General features: G+C 56.4%; 2 protein-coding genes across 15 annotated transcripts in view; both read left to right on the top strand.

Moving 5' to 3' along the window:
* Window positions 1–10,564, top strand: part of MYO9B (myosin IXB) — a 79,741-nt gene extending 69,177 nt beyond the window's left edge. For 5 of the 14 annotated variants that reach the window (XM_074337955.1, XM_074337951.1, XM_074337954.1 and 2 more), the window contains 16 exons: window positions 429–562; window positions 784–974; window positions 2,269–2,367; window positions 2,474–2,647; window positions 2,734–2,775; window positions 2,974–3,085; window positions 4,035–4,108; window positions 4,649–4,841; window positions 4,961–5,089; window positions 5,337–5,442; window positions 5,608–5,739; window positions 7,091–7,214; window positions 7,685–7,732; window positions 8,081–8,220; window positions 8,917–9,044; window positions 9,165–10,564. In XM_074337955.1, coding sequence (XP_074194056.1) covers window positions 429–562; window positions 784–974; window positions 2,269–2,367; window positions 2,474–2,647; window positions 2,734–2,775; window positions 2,974–3,085; window positions 4,035–4,108; window positions 4,649–4,841; window positions 4,961–5,089; window positions 5,337–5,442; window positions 5,608–5,739; window positions 7,091–7,214; window positions 7,685–7,732; window positions 8,081–8,220; window positions 8,917–9,044; window positions 9,165–9,580 — 2,242 coding nt within the window. In that variant the 3' untranslated portion in view covers window positions 9,581–10,564. Of the gene's footprint in view, window positions 1–428; window positions 563–783; window positions 975–2,268; window positions 2,368–2,473; window positions 2,648–2,733; window positions 2,776–2,973; window positions 3,086–4,034; window positions 4,109–4,648; window positions 4,842–4,960; window positions 5,090–5,336; window positions 5,443–5,607; window positions 5,740–7,090; window positions 7,215–7,684; window positions 7,733–8,080; window positions 8,225–8,916; window positions 9,057–9,164 lie in introns of all 14 variants that reach the window. The other 9 variants (XM_074337952.1, XM_074337948.1, XM_074337960.1 and 6 more) reach the window with 6 other exon arrangements.
* Window positions 10,565–11,784: 1,220 nt separating this feature from the next.
* On the top strand, window positions 11,785–14,626 carry USE1 (unconventional SNARE in the ER 1). The gene is made up of 8 exons (XM_019736722.2): window positions 11,785–11,942; window positions 12,245–12,294; window positions 12,453–12,531; window positions 12,619–12,771; window positions 13,312–13,324; window positions 13,704–13,731; window positions 14,003–14,177; window positions 14,427–14,626. The coding sequence occupies exons 1-8, from the start codon at window positions 11,802–11,804 to the stop codon at window positions 14,607–14,609; spliced, it is 822 nt and encodes a 273-aa protein (XP_019592281.1). The 5' UTR covers window positions 11,785–11,801; the 3' UTR covers window positions 14,610–14,626.
* Window positions 14,627–16,548: the final 1,922 nt, after the last annotated feature.

Raw genomic sequence — 16,548 nt, 5'->3', positions numbered from 1 at the left:
GATTAGGCTTCAGCATATGAATTTGGGGAGACACACACATTCAGTCTATAGTATTTGGTCACATCTGCGAAGACCCTGTTCCCAAATAAGTTCACCCCACACACACCTAGTAGCCACAGTGCACCATTCTGTTTATTCTTTGTGATTTTTTTTCCTAACCTTGTGTCATAAAACACATGAAAGGAATGGGATGGTTTTATATATACATATATATATATGAAAATGGGGTCAGCATCTGCTCAGCACCGTGCTTTTTCACTTGACTCCTCCATCAGTTTCACGCAATTCGATCTTATTTTTAGTAGCGTCCATTTTCATCAATAATGAAGACAAGGGTTCTCTCTCTATGGTAAGATGACCCTTTCTTTGACCTCACCTCTGTTTTCATTTCCTGAGACTTAAACGGAACCCTTTACTTTCTCCTTCAGGTCCACGTTTAAGAGACTTTTCCTACATAAGAACAAGGATAAAAAGTACAGCCTGGAGGGTGTGGAGGACACGGAGAACACGGCCCCTGGGAACGTCGTGCTGGAAGCTGCCATCATGAAGAAGAATCTAGAAGGTTGGTCACCCTCAACCTCAGGAATGGACAGCAGAGCTACTGGGGCCCCTGAGGCTTTGGGCACACTGCTTCAGGGCTGGTTCCCATCCCTGGAGGCACTTCCTAGCTGTGGGCCCCAGCGGGCCGTGTATAGGGTCCTGGCTGTCTGTGACTGCCCTGAGAGGCTGTTCAGCGTCCTCCCCCAGAACCTGCCCTTGCCAGCCACTCCTCCTCCCCTACAGCCCCCTCAGGCCACCAGCACCGCCACACTGCGGGCGAGAAGCACACCAAGGAGCCAGGAGGCAAAGGGAAGAAAAACCGAAACCTCAAGATTGGCAGAATCACGGTGTCAGAGAAGTGGCGGGAGTCCGTGTTCCGCCAGATCACCAACGCCAATGAGCTCAAGTACCTGGACGAGTTCCTACTCAACAAGGTGGGGCGGCGGGGGTTCAGGCGGGAGGGGTTGCGAGTCTTCAGACCTGGGCCTTCCTAGAAGGGCTGGCACCACCCAGCAGAGTGTTCTGAGCCACCACATCAGAACCCATAGCGGACGGGGAACAGAAAGTCCAGGTGCACAGTTCCAACACAGAAAATTCCAGAAACATGATGCTTGTTCCTAATTTTGACGTCAGCTCTTTTCTGTAAAACCTGGCGTGGGCTCACATAACACCATTTGTAACACATATTCATCTCGGTCAGGACAGGTACAGTCGTCCTTCAGTATCCAAAGGGGATTGGTTCCAGGACCCCTGCAGATACCAAAATATAAGTCCCTTACGTTTGCACATAGGCGACAGCAGGTTGTGTCTACATGTGACCCCTATGGTGATGTGCTCAGCGTAGTTCTCAGCCGGCAGCAAATTCAAGTTTTGGTTTGGGGGGCGTTCTGGGATTTCTTTTTTTTGTTTGTTTTCCCGAATATTTTCGATCTGCTGTTAGAAGACACTTACGTGTCTGTTGTGTTGCAGTGACGTTGGGGGGTGGTTGCCCCCCTTCTCACACACTCGAGGAAACAAACAGCAAGATCCTGAATAACCTTCCAGGCAGGGCACTGGACACACTTGTGTCCCACCAGGCTTTCTCTAGGTCCAGCACCCTCACTGTGCTTCCGCCATGGCCCAGCCATGCCCATGAATTTATTTATTTAGAATACGCTTTTACAAAACACATTGGGTCTTGTGGCTGATGCACATTGAGCACTTACTGTGTACAGGAGAGGTAAATAAGCCATGGCCTATGCTCCTGGTGTTTACAGCCCCAGCCACAGACAGTCCCACAGCAGGATTTGGGAGCTTTTCAGAAGGGCAGCAGGGGACCCTGCAAAGCGTGGAGGTGTCATGGAATGACCAAGTAGTTCAAGGCAGCCCTCGGTCCTGGGGCGTGGCCAAGGGTTGAGCACCTGTGTGGCATTTCTGCCCCCGGGGGACACTTGGCAACATCTGTAGACACTTTTGGTGGTGGAGTGAGAGCTGCTATTGGCTTCTCATGGGTGGAGGCCAGGGGTGCTGTTCCACACCCCACAGTGAGTGATCTGGCCCCAAATGTCAATAGTTTGAACCTGGACTGAAGGGATGAGAGAAACCAGGGTTGAGTGGAGGGCCCAGATTTTATCCTGCAAGCCCAGGGGAGTCAGAGAAGGGCTTGGGACAGGGCAGAGTGGCGGCCACTCTGATATCTGGCCTGAGGCAACACAGGGTCCGTGGGTCTCTGCCCCCATCTCTCTCCAGATAAATGACCTGCGTTCCCAGAAGACCCCCATTGAGAGCTTGTTCATCGAGGCCACCGAGAAGTTTCGGAGCAATCTCAAGACCATGTACTCCGTCCCCGTACGTGTCGCCCCCAGCCCCAGGGGGAACCTGGCAATCCCTGAGCCTTCCCCAGGGTGCCCCCCCATCTCTCTGTCCAGGGGGGTCACACCTTCCATCCCCCCAGAACGGGAAGATCCACGTTGGCTACAAGGACCTGATGGAGAACTACCAGATCGTCGTGAGCAACCTGGCAGCCGAGCGTGGCGAGAAGGACACCAACCTGGTCCTCAACCTTTTCCAGTCATTGCTGGACGAGTTCACCCGCGGTCACAGCAAGAACGACTTCGAGCTGCCCAAGGTGGGTAGGGGCACAGCCTGCGGGGCCGGCTGGAGGCGGGGCTACCCCAGAGGCCCACACAGACCTGCCTTTGTGCTCCCTCACAGCAGAGCAAAGCTCAGAAGAAGAAGCGGAAGCAGGAGCGCGCGGTGAGTATGCGTGTGTGTGAGTGTGTGCAGGTGAGCGTGTGTGGTTTTCGCCCAGCCCTGAGGAACCCTAGTGGTGAAGGAGTGGCCCCCAGCCCTGAGATGCCTCAGGCAACATCCATGCTGGGCAGCCCGACTGGGCGGGGTGGGGGGGTGGGGGGTCCGCCCTCGCCACTCAGCACCCTCCTCCTCGGCCCCTAGGTCCAGCAGCACAATGGGCACGTGTTCGCCAGCTACCAAGTGAGCATCCCTCAGTCGTGTGAGCAGTGCCTCTCCTACATCTGGCTCATGGACAAGGCCCTGCTCTGCAGCGGTGAGTGCTTCAGCACCCCAGCCTCCCCCGCTGCACGCCCTGAATCCCACTGAATCCTGCCACCATGTCCCTAACCCCTTGCTGGGCTCCAGGACCTTCACCTCAGCCACAGGGCAGATCTTTCCAGAACACTGTCCCGGCCACATCTCTCCCCACTCAAAACCCAACCTAGGCAAGTTACCCTGTGTCCCATCTCTAGGCCTTTCTATGCGTTGTTGCCACTGCCTGAGCTGCTGGCTCTTCCCCTGTGTGCCAGGAGAGGCCAGTCAGTCCCCACCAGGGGACCCTGAGAGATGGGCATAGCCAAGGATAGCCCAGCTGGCCCTCAGTCAGGCAGCCAGGGGGTAGCCAAGCCAAGCCTGGAGACCAGCCGACCCTCAGAGGCCTAGTGCGGTTCAGCGGGCCTCTAGCACATGCATTTTCATACCAGCACCAGCCAGGCTCATCTGTCTTTTCAACCCAGGGTCTCCTCCTCTCCCCTGGGGTCCTGTATGAGGAGCAGCCCCCCATCCCACATCCGTCATAAATACCCGAGCATTTGTCACTGTTCCAAGATAAGGACATACCCAGACACCACCTCCTTTTTCTCTTCTCTCCATGCCTGATGTCCCCTAATCTGGGGTTTGGTGTGCTTGGGAGAAACAAAAGCGACATCACTCACACCACGGTTATAGGCCAAGTCCCCAGGGCCTCCTCCTGGCAGGACTGAGGCGTGGGCCCCCTAAACCTCTGGGGCTAGTTCTCACTGGCCAGGCTGGCTCTGAGGCCACTAACACTCACCAGCTATGAACACCTGCCTACATGGCTCCCTCGCCTGGGAATCAGGGCAGAGATATGTGTGATTCAAGTCTAGTCGGCAGGCCCCTAGCCATCGGGACAGGCGGCCCTGGGAGCCTGAGGCCCCTACGGTCTGCCTGTGACCGCCCTTTCCCCCTGCCATGACTCCTAGTGTGCAAGATGACCTGCCACAAGAAGTGCGTGCACAAGATTCAGACCTACTGCTCCTACCCATGTGGAAGGAAGGTGAGCCCACCGAGGCCAGGAACTTTCCAGAACAACACTAGGTTCAGGACCAGGTGCCTGTGGAAGGCAATCCTGAGAGGTGTGGAGGAGAGGGTGTGCCTGGTGCAAGGCCAAGGGAGGGCATCGGGAAGAAGCAGGGAGCTGGCAGGTGGGGCTGGGACTGAAGAGAAGCACACCGGGTTCTGCCCGAGCGCCTTGAGACCCCGAGGCAGGGGCTGGGCTTGTGTGTGCATCTCAGAAGCTGGCCCTGCTCCTGCCTCTTCTGGGCGAAGGGAATACCCCTACTGTACCCACGAGGGAGGCGGGTTCCCAAGTGCTGGAGTGGCAGCAGGAGCCAGGATGGACTGTTCTGAGGGGCCATGGGTGCTCCTTGTACGGAGCACCTGCCCAGTGGCTATTGGGCTGACTTTCGCAGCCCGGCACATCCAGAACCTTCAAGGGGGGAATGAGGGGCCAAGCGACGGAGCCCACAGAGGAGGCCTAAAGGGCGGCTGGGGAAGACAGATGACCCAGGCCTCACCCCCGCCTCCGGCATTGCAGAGCGAGCCAGGTGCCGAGCCGGGCCACTTTGGTGTTTGCGTGGATAGCCTGACCAGCGATAAGGCCTCGGTGCCCATCGTGCTGGAGAAGCTTCTGGAACACGTGGAGATGCACGGCCTGTACACCGAGGGCCTCTACCGCAAATCAGGTGCTGCCAACCGCACAAGGGAGCTCCGGCAGGCTCTGCAGTCAGGTGGGTGCTGTGGCAGGTGGGGCCTGCAAATAGGTAGGTCTTCCGGCAGGTGGGCATCATGAGGGGCACAGCCCTCCCGCCTGCACTGCGCTCACCAGCCCTGCCCACTTTCTCCAAAGACCCCGCGGCAGTCAAGCTGGAGAACTTCCCCATACATGCCATCACCGGGGTGCTCAAGCAGTGGCTGCGGGAACTGCCCGAGCCCCTCATGACCTTCGCCCAGTACAGTGACTTCCTCCGTGCCGTCGGTGAGTCCCATCATGGCAGCAGGGGTGGGCGGGTGGTCCAGATTGGGGTCAGAGCCACAAACATACTGTGGCCAGCCAGGGACACAGGACCACCCAATCAGAGCTGAGAAACCAAGACCTGGGGCAGGTCTGGGACCCTGCATTCTTGCCACACATCCAGCCCACGCCCCACATGGTGGGAGGCTTCCCTGTCCCCAAGGGGTGTCTCAGTGGGGCCCACAGGGAGCTGACACCTGGGCCTTCCTAGAGCTGCCAGAGAAGCAGGAGCAGCTGGCTGCCATCTACGCCGTCCTGGAGCATCTTCCAGAAGCCAATCACAACTCCTTGGAGCGGCTCATCTTCCACCTGGTCAAGCAAGTGCCCGCTGCCACTCTCTTTGGGGTGGGGGTCCCTGCCAGGAGCCCCGCCGCCCGTTCCCAGGCGGGTATTCTCGGCTGGTTCTGCACCAGGATTTGGGACCATGTTGGGTGGTCAGTGAGGGTCTCCCGGCCATCCCCTAACTGCTGCTCGCTACACAGGGTGGCCCTACTCGAGGACGTGAATCGCATGTCACCCAGTGCACTGGCCATCATTTTTGCGCCCTGCCTCCTACGCTGCCCTGACAACTCAGACCCACTGACCAGCATGAAGGATGTCCTCAAGATTACCACGTGAGTGCCAGGCCCGCCCCTTCCCCGCACCGTTCGGGGCAGACTTGTTAGGGACCCCTCTGAATTCTTTTGAGGCTGCAGAACCACTAAGGAGGGAAAGTCACAGGGCAAGGGGCAGATGTGGCGCCAGTGTTCAAGCACTGGTCTCGAGGTTTCTTCTTTCCAGCCGCACAAGTTCTCTAAAAGTTCTTCAAAAGAACTCAGAAAGTTGTCAGACATCAGTCACTAAGAGGGTGTTGTTTAGGCGGCTTGTGAAGACAAGAACCTGTCACTGAAGGTGGTTTCACGAGGCAAACAAACCAAAAAGGCCTGATAGCACAGCCCTAGGCCATGCTTGTCATAATTAATGAACAATGACAGGCAGCAAGGAGAGGAGCCTGGCGTGGCCTGACAGATGTGCTTCCAGCGTCCTCTAGCCGTCTTTGTGCCTGTTCTTCTTACGTGCTCGTGCTGATGGGAACCTTGAGTTGTGACTACTTCTCCGAGGCTGAGTCCCTCCGTACGGACCACTCCAGGCTCCGTCCCCCGATACTGACCACTCTGGGCCGAGTCCCCCCAGCACTGACCACTCCGGGCCGAGTCCCCCCAGCACTGACCACTCCGGGCCGAGTCCCCCCAGCACTGACCACTCCGGGCCGAGTCCCCCCAGCACTGACCACTCCGGGCCGAGTCCCCCCAGCACTGACCACTCCGGGCCGAGTCCCCCCAGCACTGACCACTCTGGGCTGAGTCCCCCCCAGCACTCCGGGCCGAGTCCCCCCAGCACTCGGGCCGAGTCCCCCAGCACTGACCACTCTGGGCTGAGTCCCCCCAGCACTGACCACTCCGGGCCGAGTCCCCCCAGCACTGACCACTCCGGGCTGAGTCCCCCCAGCACTGACCAATCTGGGCTGAGTCTCCTCCGTATTGACCATTCAGGCTGGCTTTGACTACTAAGCAGATGAGCTGCTTGTCAAAGCGCACATTCTGGAGCCCTTGGGGCCAACTGCCTGCATCCATTAAGACAAGTCACCCAGTCTCCTACGCCTCATACTTCTCTGTGAGAGGGAATAATCTCCACCCTGCAGGGTGACTGAGAGGTCAGTTCATTCCAATCCTCTGTACATACTTTCTCCTTCAAACAAGGAGATGGAGACTCAGGCTCAGAAAGGTGCAGAGAGTCATTCGAGGTCACACAGCAAGTGAGCTGGGGTCAATATGGGAGCCATAGCTGTGTCGCTAGCCCTGCCTGGTTTCTGGGTGGGTCTCTGCTTTGGCCATCATGTCCCAGGCTCCAGCCAGCACTTCCCTGGACACTGGGCCCCCACACCTGCTATCCCTAAGTCACCCTCTCGGTGGGCCTTCCCCACAGGTGCGTGGAGATGCTGATCAAGGAACAGATGAGGAAGTACAAAGTAAAGATGGAGGAGATCAGCCAGCTGGAGGCTGCGGAGAGCATCGCCTTCCGCAGGCTCTCCCTCCTGCGACAAAACACTGTGAGTACATATTGTGGGGTGGAGCCTCGGTAGGGGGCGTGGTTGGGTGTGGCCTGGGTGGGAGTGGCCCTGTAGGCAGGCCTTAGGAGCTGGGGGCGGGGTCTCACCTCCTTTACCACGTGAGCCTGGCCAAGAGCCTGTGGCCGACAGGTTAGGGGTGGATTCCCCTCCTCAGACAAATGACCACTGCCCTCTCTGTTTCATGCCATACGCCCCTCTCAGGGCAGTGGGGGAGCTCTGTCACCCACTTGGTAGTTCTGCTCGTCTTCAAACCCCGGCCCTTGCTGACTTGGGCCCCACCCATAGGAGACTGATCCCACAGAAGTAGCCCCAGAGTGTGAGGGGTAAGGGGATGGTTCCTGGACTCCCCTGTCCTTGTCCCTGCGGTCAGATGTGACTCAGTGCCTGTGACACGACCTGTGACTTAGTCATAGCACCATGTAGTCATCCTCTGTTCATCTCTCCCCCAGCCTTGGCCTCTCAAACTGGGGTTTTCGTCTCCCTATGAGGGGGTCCTGGTATGTACTCGATTGGTTGGCCCACCCTGCATGTCTTTGGTGCAGTGCATGCTGGGGTTCCCCTCGGCCCCTGGAATCCTCGTAGGATAGGCCCAGCATGTCCTAAACTTCCGAAAGTGCACGCTGGGGGAGACCCATTGCCTGCTGCCCACTTCTGCTGAGGACAACTAACCAGCTGTGCACCGGCCACTTGATCCCCACATGGCCCCTGGAGAAGCCTCACTAAGCCTGCCGTCCACGGCAGAACTAACCTCCCCCAGAGTTGCGCACACCTCCCTCTCCCCACTCACAAGCGCTGACCCCACCTGCCCAGAGAGGCCGGCCAGACTTGCCATTTCTCTGTTGCAGAACAAGAGCCCCACAGCCCGGGGAAGCAGCAGCGGCCCAGAAGAGCTGGGGGTGCTGCCAGAGGAGGAAGCAGCTGGTGACGAAGAGGACCGGGAGAAGGAGATACTCATTGAGCGGATCCAGTCCATCAAGGAGGAGAAGCAAGTGTCCCTCTGTCCCCTTCCCACCCTCATCTGCACCATCCAGCCCCCATCCACTGGTCCTTCCACTATGCATAGGGGACCTGGATATTAGGGAGGCTGACAGGCCAAGCTCAGTCCTGTCGTCCAGGACCCATCTCGTGGAGTGCGGTTGTCCTAAAACACAGCTTGGGGCTCTGTTTAAACCCTATGCTTGACCACAGGGAACCATGGTGGCCCACAGGGAAAGGAAGGGCAACGGGTGATGTTCAGATTTTGTCTTAAAGGTGGCCTTAGCTAGGGTAACCAAGTAATTCGTTGTCCAGTCAAAATGTGAGTGTGAAAGGCAGTGCTAATAAAAAATTATGCCAGGAGAACAGGCATGAGCCAGGGCGCCTGGCCACAGTAGTCTTACAGAGTAGGGTGCTCCAGGCAGAGGGAACAGTACGTGCAAAGGTCCTGATGCAGGAGCTCCTCATTTGCTCAGTACTGGGCCAGATGCCTGGCTTCCCTCAGCAGCCTGTCACCTGCTTCCCATGAGCTTTCCAGGGCCAGGGGCATTTTGGGCCAGGCGTGCTTTGGAGGTGGGAGGTTCTGGGAGCGGGGCATTCCATCCAGTACCAAGATGGCCTGCTCTGTCCCGTCATCTGGGCACTTTCCACGGGGTGGTCTTTCACCATTGGGACAGCCTTAGACATGTGACCCCCATTACCCCAGGGAGGACATCACCTACCGGCTGCCAGAATTGGACCCTCGGGGCTCCGACGAGGAGAACCTAGACTCAGAAACATCAGCCAGCACCGAGAGCCTGTTAGAAGAGCGAGCCGGGCGGGGGACCTTGGAAGGTCAGTATTAAGGTAGTGTCTGCTTTTTTCCTTCCCGTGACCATCCCTGGCAGGCCCCGGGGCGAGGGTCCATCTGCTGGCCCTGAAGCTACAGTAACCCTGCTGTCTGTCTCTCAAAAGGGCCCCCCGCACCTGCTCTCCCTAGTCCCAGCACGCCTGCCCCAAGCCCCCTCCCTGAGGTGGCTGCCCCTCCAAGACGAAGGCCGTCGTCCTTCGTGACGGTCAGAGTGAAGACCCCCCGGCGGACCCCCATCATGCCCACAGCTAACATCAAGCTCCCACCCGGCCTGCCCTCCTACCTCCCTGGCCGGGCACCAGGTGCCCGTGAGGCCACCGCCTCAGTGAGGCGCCGGGAGCCACCTGCCCGCCGCCCAGACCAGGTACACTCTGTGTATATCACGCCGGGTGCTCACCTGCCTGCACAGGGCACTGAGGAGACCCTGGACGAGGACAACCCGCTGCCTGGGGCCAAGCGGAGGTACTCAGACCCCCCAACCTACTGCCTGCCCCCCACCTCGGGCCAGGCTAACGGCTGAGGGTCTGCAGTGCCAGAATCTGCACCTCTAAGGATGGCCCTGTGCCAAAGCTCCAGAGCCAGCATTCAGCTCTCCGAGAAGGATCCAGAATGAAAAGCTCCAAGAGCGATGTGAGGTGGGCACCGGCTCCCAGTGCAGAGTCCAGGCAGCGAGAGGCCAGCTGGGGCTTACGCCCGACATTGCACAGAGGCACTGCCCAGAGCCCTGAATCCTGGCAGGCAGCCTGGCCTCTCCCACCCTCCCATTTTGTACGGTAACTGTTACTTTGTGCCTGGTTTACATAACTTTTAAACTGTAACAGCCTTAACAGAAGACCAAATTGTTTTTTATATGTGTATGTACAAATTTTTATATTAACGCCCTGCCTCGCCCTTATAACCTGGACACAAGACTAAAGAGCAAAGCCCATACAAGCCACCCTACCTTGAAGGCTCAGGCCCGCGCTGACAGCTCAGGGGGCATCCACGGACCAGGACCCTGCAGCAGGGTTTGGACATTTGGAGCACCTAACTGCCCAGAGTCTGTCCAGCGCTCATCCTGTGACCCGGCCAGCGGCCGCCTGGCCCACGTGCATTCAAAGGAGCAGTAGAGTCTTCCATGGGGATCCAGGCTGGTGGCTGGAGCCAGGACATAAGGTGGGGGATGGCCTCTACCCAGGGCACCACGGACTTCACATCCAGGGAGACTCGAATGTGGCCATCACCCCACTGTCCACCGTTCCCTGAATGGAGGAAGCTGCCCTTGGCACTGCCCACACCGTATGGTAGAATAGGAGCCTTTGACTCAGGACCACTCACAGGCTGGGAGAGCAAGGCCTGTGTTTGCATGTCCCTACAGGCCTATAGTGACAGCCTGGGGATCTCTGCAGTGGGGCTTCCCTCTCTCAGGCTCCGCTCATCCCCAGACACCTGGACAGATGACCCCGGTCTGGAAAGAGGTGCCCCACAAACCATGTGAAATTAAAAAAAAAGTGCCTGAAAAGTGTTCGCGTGTGATTCCTGCTCAGACCTGCTTGGGGTTGGAGGAACATAGGCCAGCAGGTGGGGGTCCACCCTGCAGTCTCAGGGTTGTGGCCTTGTCTGAGAGGACCTGCCTGATCCTCCAGCAAACTGCTGCTGTTAGAATGTCACACATAATCCTCACCTGGGCGAGGTGGGCCTGCTGGAGGTGCGTGCGTATTGATCCAGAAACCAGGGGGAGCAGGGAGTTCAGAGCCAGGAGCAACCTTCCCACAGACAGGCTCCCAGACTGCAAACATGGGCAGTTGTGGGACCTGGCTAGTAGATGGCACCCCTGAGGGTGGGCAGCCAGTGGGAACTGGCTAGCAAGTGGGGGGCAGTGACGAATGGGAGTCCAGACTACACATGCGGGAGAGCTGGGGGGCTTTCCAAGGTCACACCACTGGGATGGGGTGTGGCTGGGTTTCAAAACCTGCTCAGGCTGCCTTGACAGCCTCCCTTTATCCACCCTGGGTTTGGTCTCATTCATTGTATCCTTTGAGGACACCAGGCCCACTAATGTGACCAGGACATAGGTGACCTGAGGTCTGGGAAGATAAAGGGGTTGCATGCCAAGGTCATCCCTGTGAAGCCTCTATCTTCACCCTGTCCACTCCAGGAGGGGGCTCCAGGATGGGTCTTGGCTCCCACTGGGCTAGAACTGGGTTCTTCGCACGGGAATCTGAGCCTTAGGGGTGACCTGGCCCCACCTCTCACTCCCAGGGCTAACCTGTGTCCCCTTCAAGCAGACACTGTCCCACTGCCCAATTCCCAAGGGAGGAAACGCCCAGAAATGGCGGGAGGTGGAGTCAGAGTCAGGGCTGGGAGTTTGGATGGTCCCCTAAGCTTTGGATTCTTAAGTCCCAGGCCAACGGCTCTCCCCCTAGCCCCCAGGAGAAATCGGGGAAGGCTGCCTGGATGCGGGAGAGCTCAATGTGGGAAGAACCTAGACGGGTTAAGTGTGGTAGAGGAATTTTGAGCTAGGGGAAAGGAATGAGCAGAGGACGCGGCATGTGGGCCTGACACCGAATGATCTGGTCCTCTCAACCCTTCCTGAGGTGTTAAGATGTTCGCGAGGAAAGCAGGCGATTTGGCCCTAAGTATGGATGGGATGGCCACTCCTTGAAACAAAACTTTACTTATGCTCCAAAGATGAGACAGAACGAGCGGGGCACGCCAGCCCGGAAGGAAGTCAAGTAAAGGCACTTCCGCCCTCACTTAAGATGTCGCCGGCGGAAGGGGCGGGGTACCGCCGGGTGGTGATGGCCGCGTCGAGGCTAGAGCTGAACCTGGTGCGGTTGCTGTGCCGCTGCGAGGCGATGGCAGCAGAGAAGCGGGACTCGGATGAGTGGCGTCTGGAGAAGGTGAGGGGATCCCGGGCTGCTGCGTAGAGCCCAACTCCGGTAGGGTGGTCCTCGGGGTTAACAGTCACTGGGCCGGTCTCCCCCGCCCCACCAAACGCTCTGGTCACGCCCCTTCCGGTCGGCTCCGCCACGTCCACCAGCTATTTCCTGGGCTCTTCTGACCCCGCCTCCTTGATAATTGGCCCCTCCCCCTTTCCCGGCCCCGCCCTGTCCTAGCCCCGCCTTTTGTTGTCTCTGCCCCCACTTCGGGCCGGATGGGGGGTATTCGGGGGACCCGGCTAAAACCCACTTTCTCTTCCCAGTACGTGGGAGCCCTCGAGAACATGCTGCAGGCCCTGAAACTCCAAGCGAGGTCAGTACAGGAGGCCATAGGGGCTTTAAATCCGGGGTGGGAATGGAGGCCAGGGGGCCCTCTCCTGTTGGGAGACCCCTGGGCTCCATCCCTGCTGGGACCCTTCTCTGAACTGGGGACAGCGGACAGGTTTCCTTTTTCCACGTCTCGTCATCCAGCAAACCGGCATCCGAGGTGATCAATGAATATTCCCGCAAGGTAGACTTTCTGAAGGGGATGCTGCAGGCAGAGAAGCTGGTGAGCAGGGGCACCTCTGCTTCCTCGGCCCTTATCGCATTCTCCTGGGTCCCGCCCCTCTGGTGACTCCTCCTCCCTCTTCTGCAGACCTCCTCCTCTGAGAAGGCACTAGCCAACCAGTTCCTGGCCCCTGGCCGCGTGCCAACCACAGCCAGGGAGCGGGTGCCCGCCACCAAGACTGTACACCTGCAGTCACGGGCTCGGTACACCAGTGAGATGCGGAGCGAGCTGCTGGGCACGGTAGGGCTCCCTCCCTGGTCCCTGGGAACCTTTCAGTCAGGGACAGGAGTTCAGTGCCTGGGGATGGCCAGAACAACAAATACTATCAGGTACAAGGACCCTAGGGGACCCAACAGCCTCTGCCCTAGGCCATAAAACAAGGTTTCCCAAAAGGAGGGCATTGTAGCCAGGGCTTTGCTAGAGGAATGAGTTTGTTTGGTACAAGGCAAAAGTGGTACACATCTGGTTAATCCACAGAGTTGGCCCAGTGCAAGCCCAGAGTTTGGCTCTTAGCTTCCCACTTTCCACAAATAGACAAGATTTTTTTCATCTGTAAAATAGGATGACAGGTGCCTTTCTGAGCACTTTACGTAAATCAGCTAAACCCTTCAAAGTATAAGCTGTTGTCATTACCAGTTTATCGGTGAGAAAACAGAGGCTCAGAGGTCACAGGACTTGCCTAGGTCCCTGACTAAGGGCTCAGAAGTTCTGAGAGCAGAAAGGACAGGTTTGGGAGCATAACAGGGTAGGTGACTTCCTGCCTGTTGCTTTTTCCCACAGGACTCTGCTGGAGGTGAGTCACCCTGAGTAGAACAGGACTCAAGTCTTTAGCTGCTTGGGACAGGACATGTGTCCTTGCTGCCCCCCATCCCTCGTGCCTCATCTAGCTGCAACAGGATCCTCTGCATCCTAGAGAGAGTGTCCCTGGGGGCATCACCAAGTCATGCCTGGAGGGGGTCTGGGAAGAGAGGAGGTGGCCCTCAGAGGAAACAGGAGGGAGGGAGGGACCTAGGGTCTAGGGAAACCCAGATGGGGGTGAGGAAAGCATCCCAGACAAGAGGGCAGCAGAAAAGAGGGGAAAGGTCCTTAAGGGTAGCAGACCCATAATGCTCAGGAAGCTGGAACACAGGAAACCAATCCTCTCCTTCCTGCTTGGCCTGTTCTGCTTCCAGAGCCAGCGCTGGACGTGAGAAAGAGAATGTGAGTATCTTCAGCCCTTGGGCAGAACTGCAGGGGCAGGGGGGCTAGACAAACCTTGAGCCACTGAGGCGCCACTACAAGCATCTAAAGCACCCATCAGTTGACACTTCTGGGAATGCTCTTCCCAGAAACCAAAGTAAAGAAGGGGAAACTGAGCCCCAAGTAGGGCAGTGGCTGTAGCCATCACTTGTGGATTCCCTGGGAACATGTTGGTCTCTTCCCCTCCCCCACACCATCTCATGTCCACCCGTCCACCCATGTGTGGGGTCAGTGGGGTGGCAGGGCCCAGGCCAGGGGATGAGAAGCAGTCGGCAGCCGAGCTAGACCTCGTCCTGCAACAACACCAGAACCTCCAGGAGAAGCTGGCAGAAGAAATGCTAGATCTGGCCCGGAGCCTAAAGACCAACACACTGGCCGCCCAGAGCGTCATCAAGAAGGACAACCAGGTGCGAGGCCTATGGGGATTCTGCAGCCTGTGCCCTGGGGCATCAGAGTTTTCCCAGCAGACGGGTACTGTGGCTGGGGCTTGGCTGGATAAATAGTAGGAGCTTGGTAGAAGGCAAGCAATGGCATTCCTAGCAGAGGAAACAGCACCAGCAAGCACGGGCCAAGGGGTGCTGACTTGCCCCAGGGCAGCAGGGAGAGGCCACACTCAATCCCAGTCCTATTGATAACCCTCCCCACCTCACCCACAGACCCTGTCACATTCCCTCAAGATGGCTGACCAGAACCTGGAGAAGCTGAAGACAGAATCAGAGCGGCTGGAGCAGCATGCACAGAAGTCAGTCAACTGGCTGCTCTGGGCCATGCTTATCATTGTCTGCTTCATTTTCATCAGCATGATCCTCTTCATCCGTATCATGCCCAAACTCAAATAAAGACTTGGCCCAGCCCACCCCATCTGTCCTCTGTCTGCCCTCCACCCTTGTCCAGATGTGCCCTTTGGGGTGAACAACAAGATAGGAAGGCCCTTGGAGGTCCCCAAGAGCCAGAGAGTACTTGAGCAGGGGAGGAAGATCAGGCTTTGGGCAGGAGTGGTGGCTCAGCAACCCCTCCCCATTTCCCCCTGGTACCTACCCCACTCTGGACAAGGTGGGGCCCCTAGAGGCCCTAGGAGTCCCCAGTCTGGTAGAGTCAGAGCAAAACACAATGCCTTCAGCCCTGTGGAGTCAGGGTGAGACCTGGAGGGTGGAGAAGGAGTGGGGCCATCCCTGGAAGTCAGCCTGGAAGAGGGACATTGGTGCTGGGCCTTCCTTGCAATTGAAGGTGATAATTCAAGGGCAGCGCTCAGCACAGCCTAAGTTCTCAGGATATTGCAGATGTGCTTCACACAGTTACTCAGCAAACAGCAGGGTTGGTGGAGGCCCTGCTCTGCCCAGGCCATAGTCTCATTTCAGGTGATAACTGGGTGGGCACTGGAATTGGGACCCTGGAAGGGATCGTGAGTGGGAGTCCAGGGGAACAGTGGGTCTTGGCCTCTGCCCACCCTCACTCCAGACTTTGGGGGCAAAGCCCCCAAAAGCATGGTGACCAAGGGAGCTCAGTGAGGGAGTGTAGACAGGTTGCATGGGTGTATGTCTGTCCCAGACTCTTGGCTGCATGAGCAGGCACTGTGGGACACACATGAAGGTGCCCACATGGGAGTCCCATCAACACTGGTACAAAACCACCAAGCTTTTTAGAAGCTCTAATGGCAAATTTTAAAAAGTAGATCATGAAATTGAGGCTAATGCCTGAGACCCAGGAATAGTTCAATAGGAAGGCTGTCAATAGCCACATTAATGCAACAGGAAGCAAAACCATAGAGTAGGTGGGGTGAAATGGTCTGTACTGTTGCTGAACAGTACAATGATCTGTTACAAAGATCTCTAAATAAGAGTTTTTTTCCTCTAACTGAAAAATCTCACGCCAAAAACAGCACTGAATTTAATGGGCAAATACTGGCAGTTCTGCCATCAAAGTGAGGAGGTGGAGTGATGCCCATGGTCTACCCATATCCCCCAATGATTTAACATTGTCTGGAGGTGTTAGTCAATGCAATTGAGCAAGAAATGAGATTGAGGGGCGGCCAGTTAGCTCACATGGTTAGAGCTCGTGCTCTTAACAAAAAGGTTGCTGGTTTGATTCCAGCATGGGATGGTGGGCTGCGGCCCCCTGCAACTAGATTGAAAACGCAGCTGGACTTGGAGCTGAGCTGCACCTTCCACAACTAGATTGAAAACAACGACTTGACTTAGAGCTGATGAGTCCTGGAAAAAACACACTGTTACCCAATAATTTTTTTTAATCATTTCTGAAAAAGAAAAAAATGAGATTGAAAAGTGAGAAAAGAGGCAAAATTATTTGCAGATATGATTGTCTATGAAAGACCCAAACTAAAAAGCTATTTTAATAATTCAATAAACTAGTAAGGGACTTCATGAGTATTTAGGTTAGTCTCCTATAGTAGTTTCAAAACAACTGCAAAATATATTGGAAGATCCCTTTTATAATAGCAACAAAAAGATAACACTACTTGGCTAAACTAACTTCAATATAGGAAGAGCTGCAAAAAATCAACAAGAAAAAGATTTGCAAGAAATAGGAAAAGAAATACAAATAGTTTGTAAACTTTTTCACTCACCAGGTTAGGTGAGATTGAAAACTTTAGAAATACATTTGTGGAAAACCATAACAACATTAGGGTTGCAAAGGCTTTGGGAAAACCAACGTTTCTTTAAATGCTGGTCAGAGCATCAACAACACCTCACTGAAGAACAACTTGACAGTATCTTTCCAAATTAAAATGCACAGATCCCTTTGCCAGGCAATTCCACG

The sequence above is a fragment of the Rhinolophus sinicus genome, linkage group LG07, assembly GCF_036562045.2.
Source record: "Rhinolophus sinicus isolate RSC01 linkage group LG07, ASM3656204v1, whole genome shotgun sequence".
Classification (NCBI taxonomy): domain Eukaryota; kingdom Metazoa; phylum Chordata; class Mammalia; order Chiroptera; family Rhinolophidae; genus Rhinolophus; species Rhinolophus sinicus.
Note: the sequence above shows the minus strand (reverse complement) of the source record. Positions and strands in the feature narration are given on the sequence as shown.

What these genes read in the sequence shown, in the direction of transcription:
- USE1 (XM_019736722.2), top strand. Translation starts at nt 11,802, where the DNA reads ATGTCGCCGGCGGAAGGGGCGGGGTACCGCCGGGTGGTGATGGCCGCG. An exon ending in GCCCTGAAACTCCAAGCGAG is followed by an intron (nt 12,295 to 12,452) that starts GTCAGTACAGGA and finishes CTCGTCATCCAG; the next exon opens with CAAACCGGCATCCGAGGTGA. An exon ending in CTGGACGTGAGAAAGAGAAT is followed by an intron (nt 13,732 to 14,002) that starts GTGAGTATCTTC and finishes GTGTGGGGTCAG; the next exon opens with TGGGGTGGCAGGGCCCAGGC.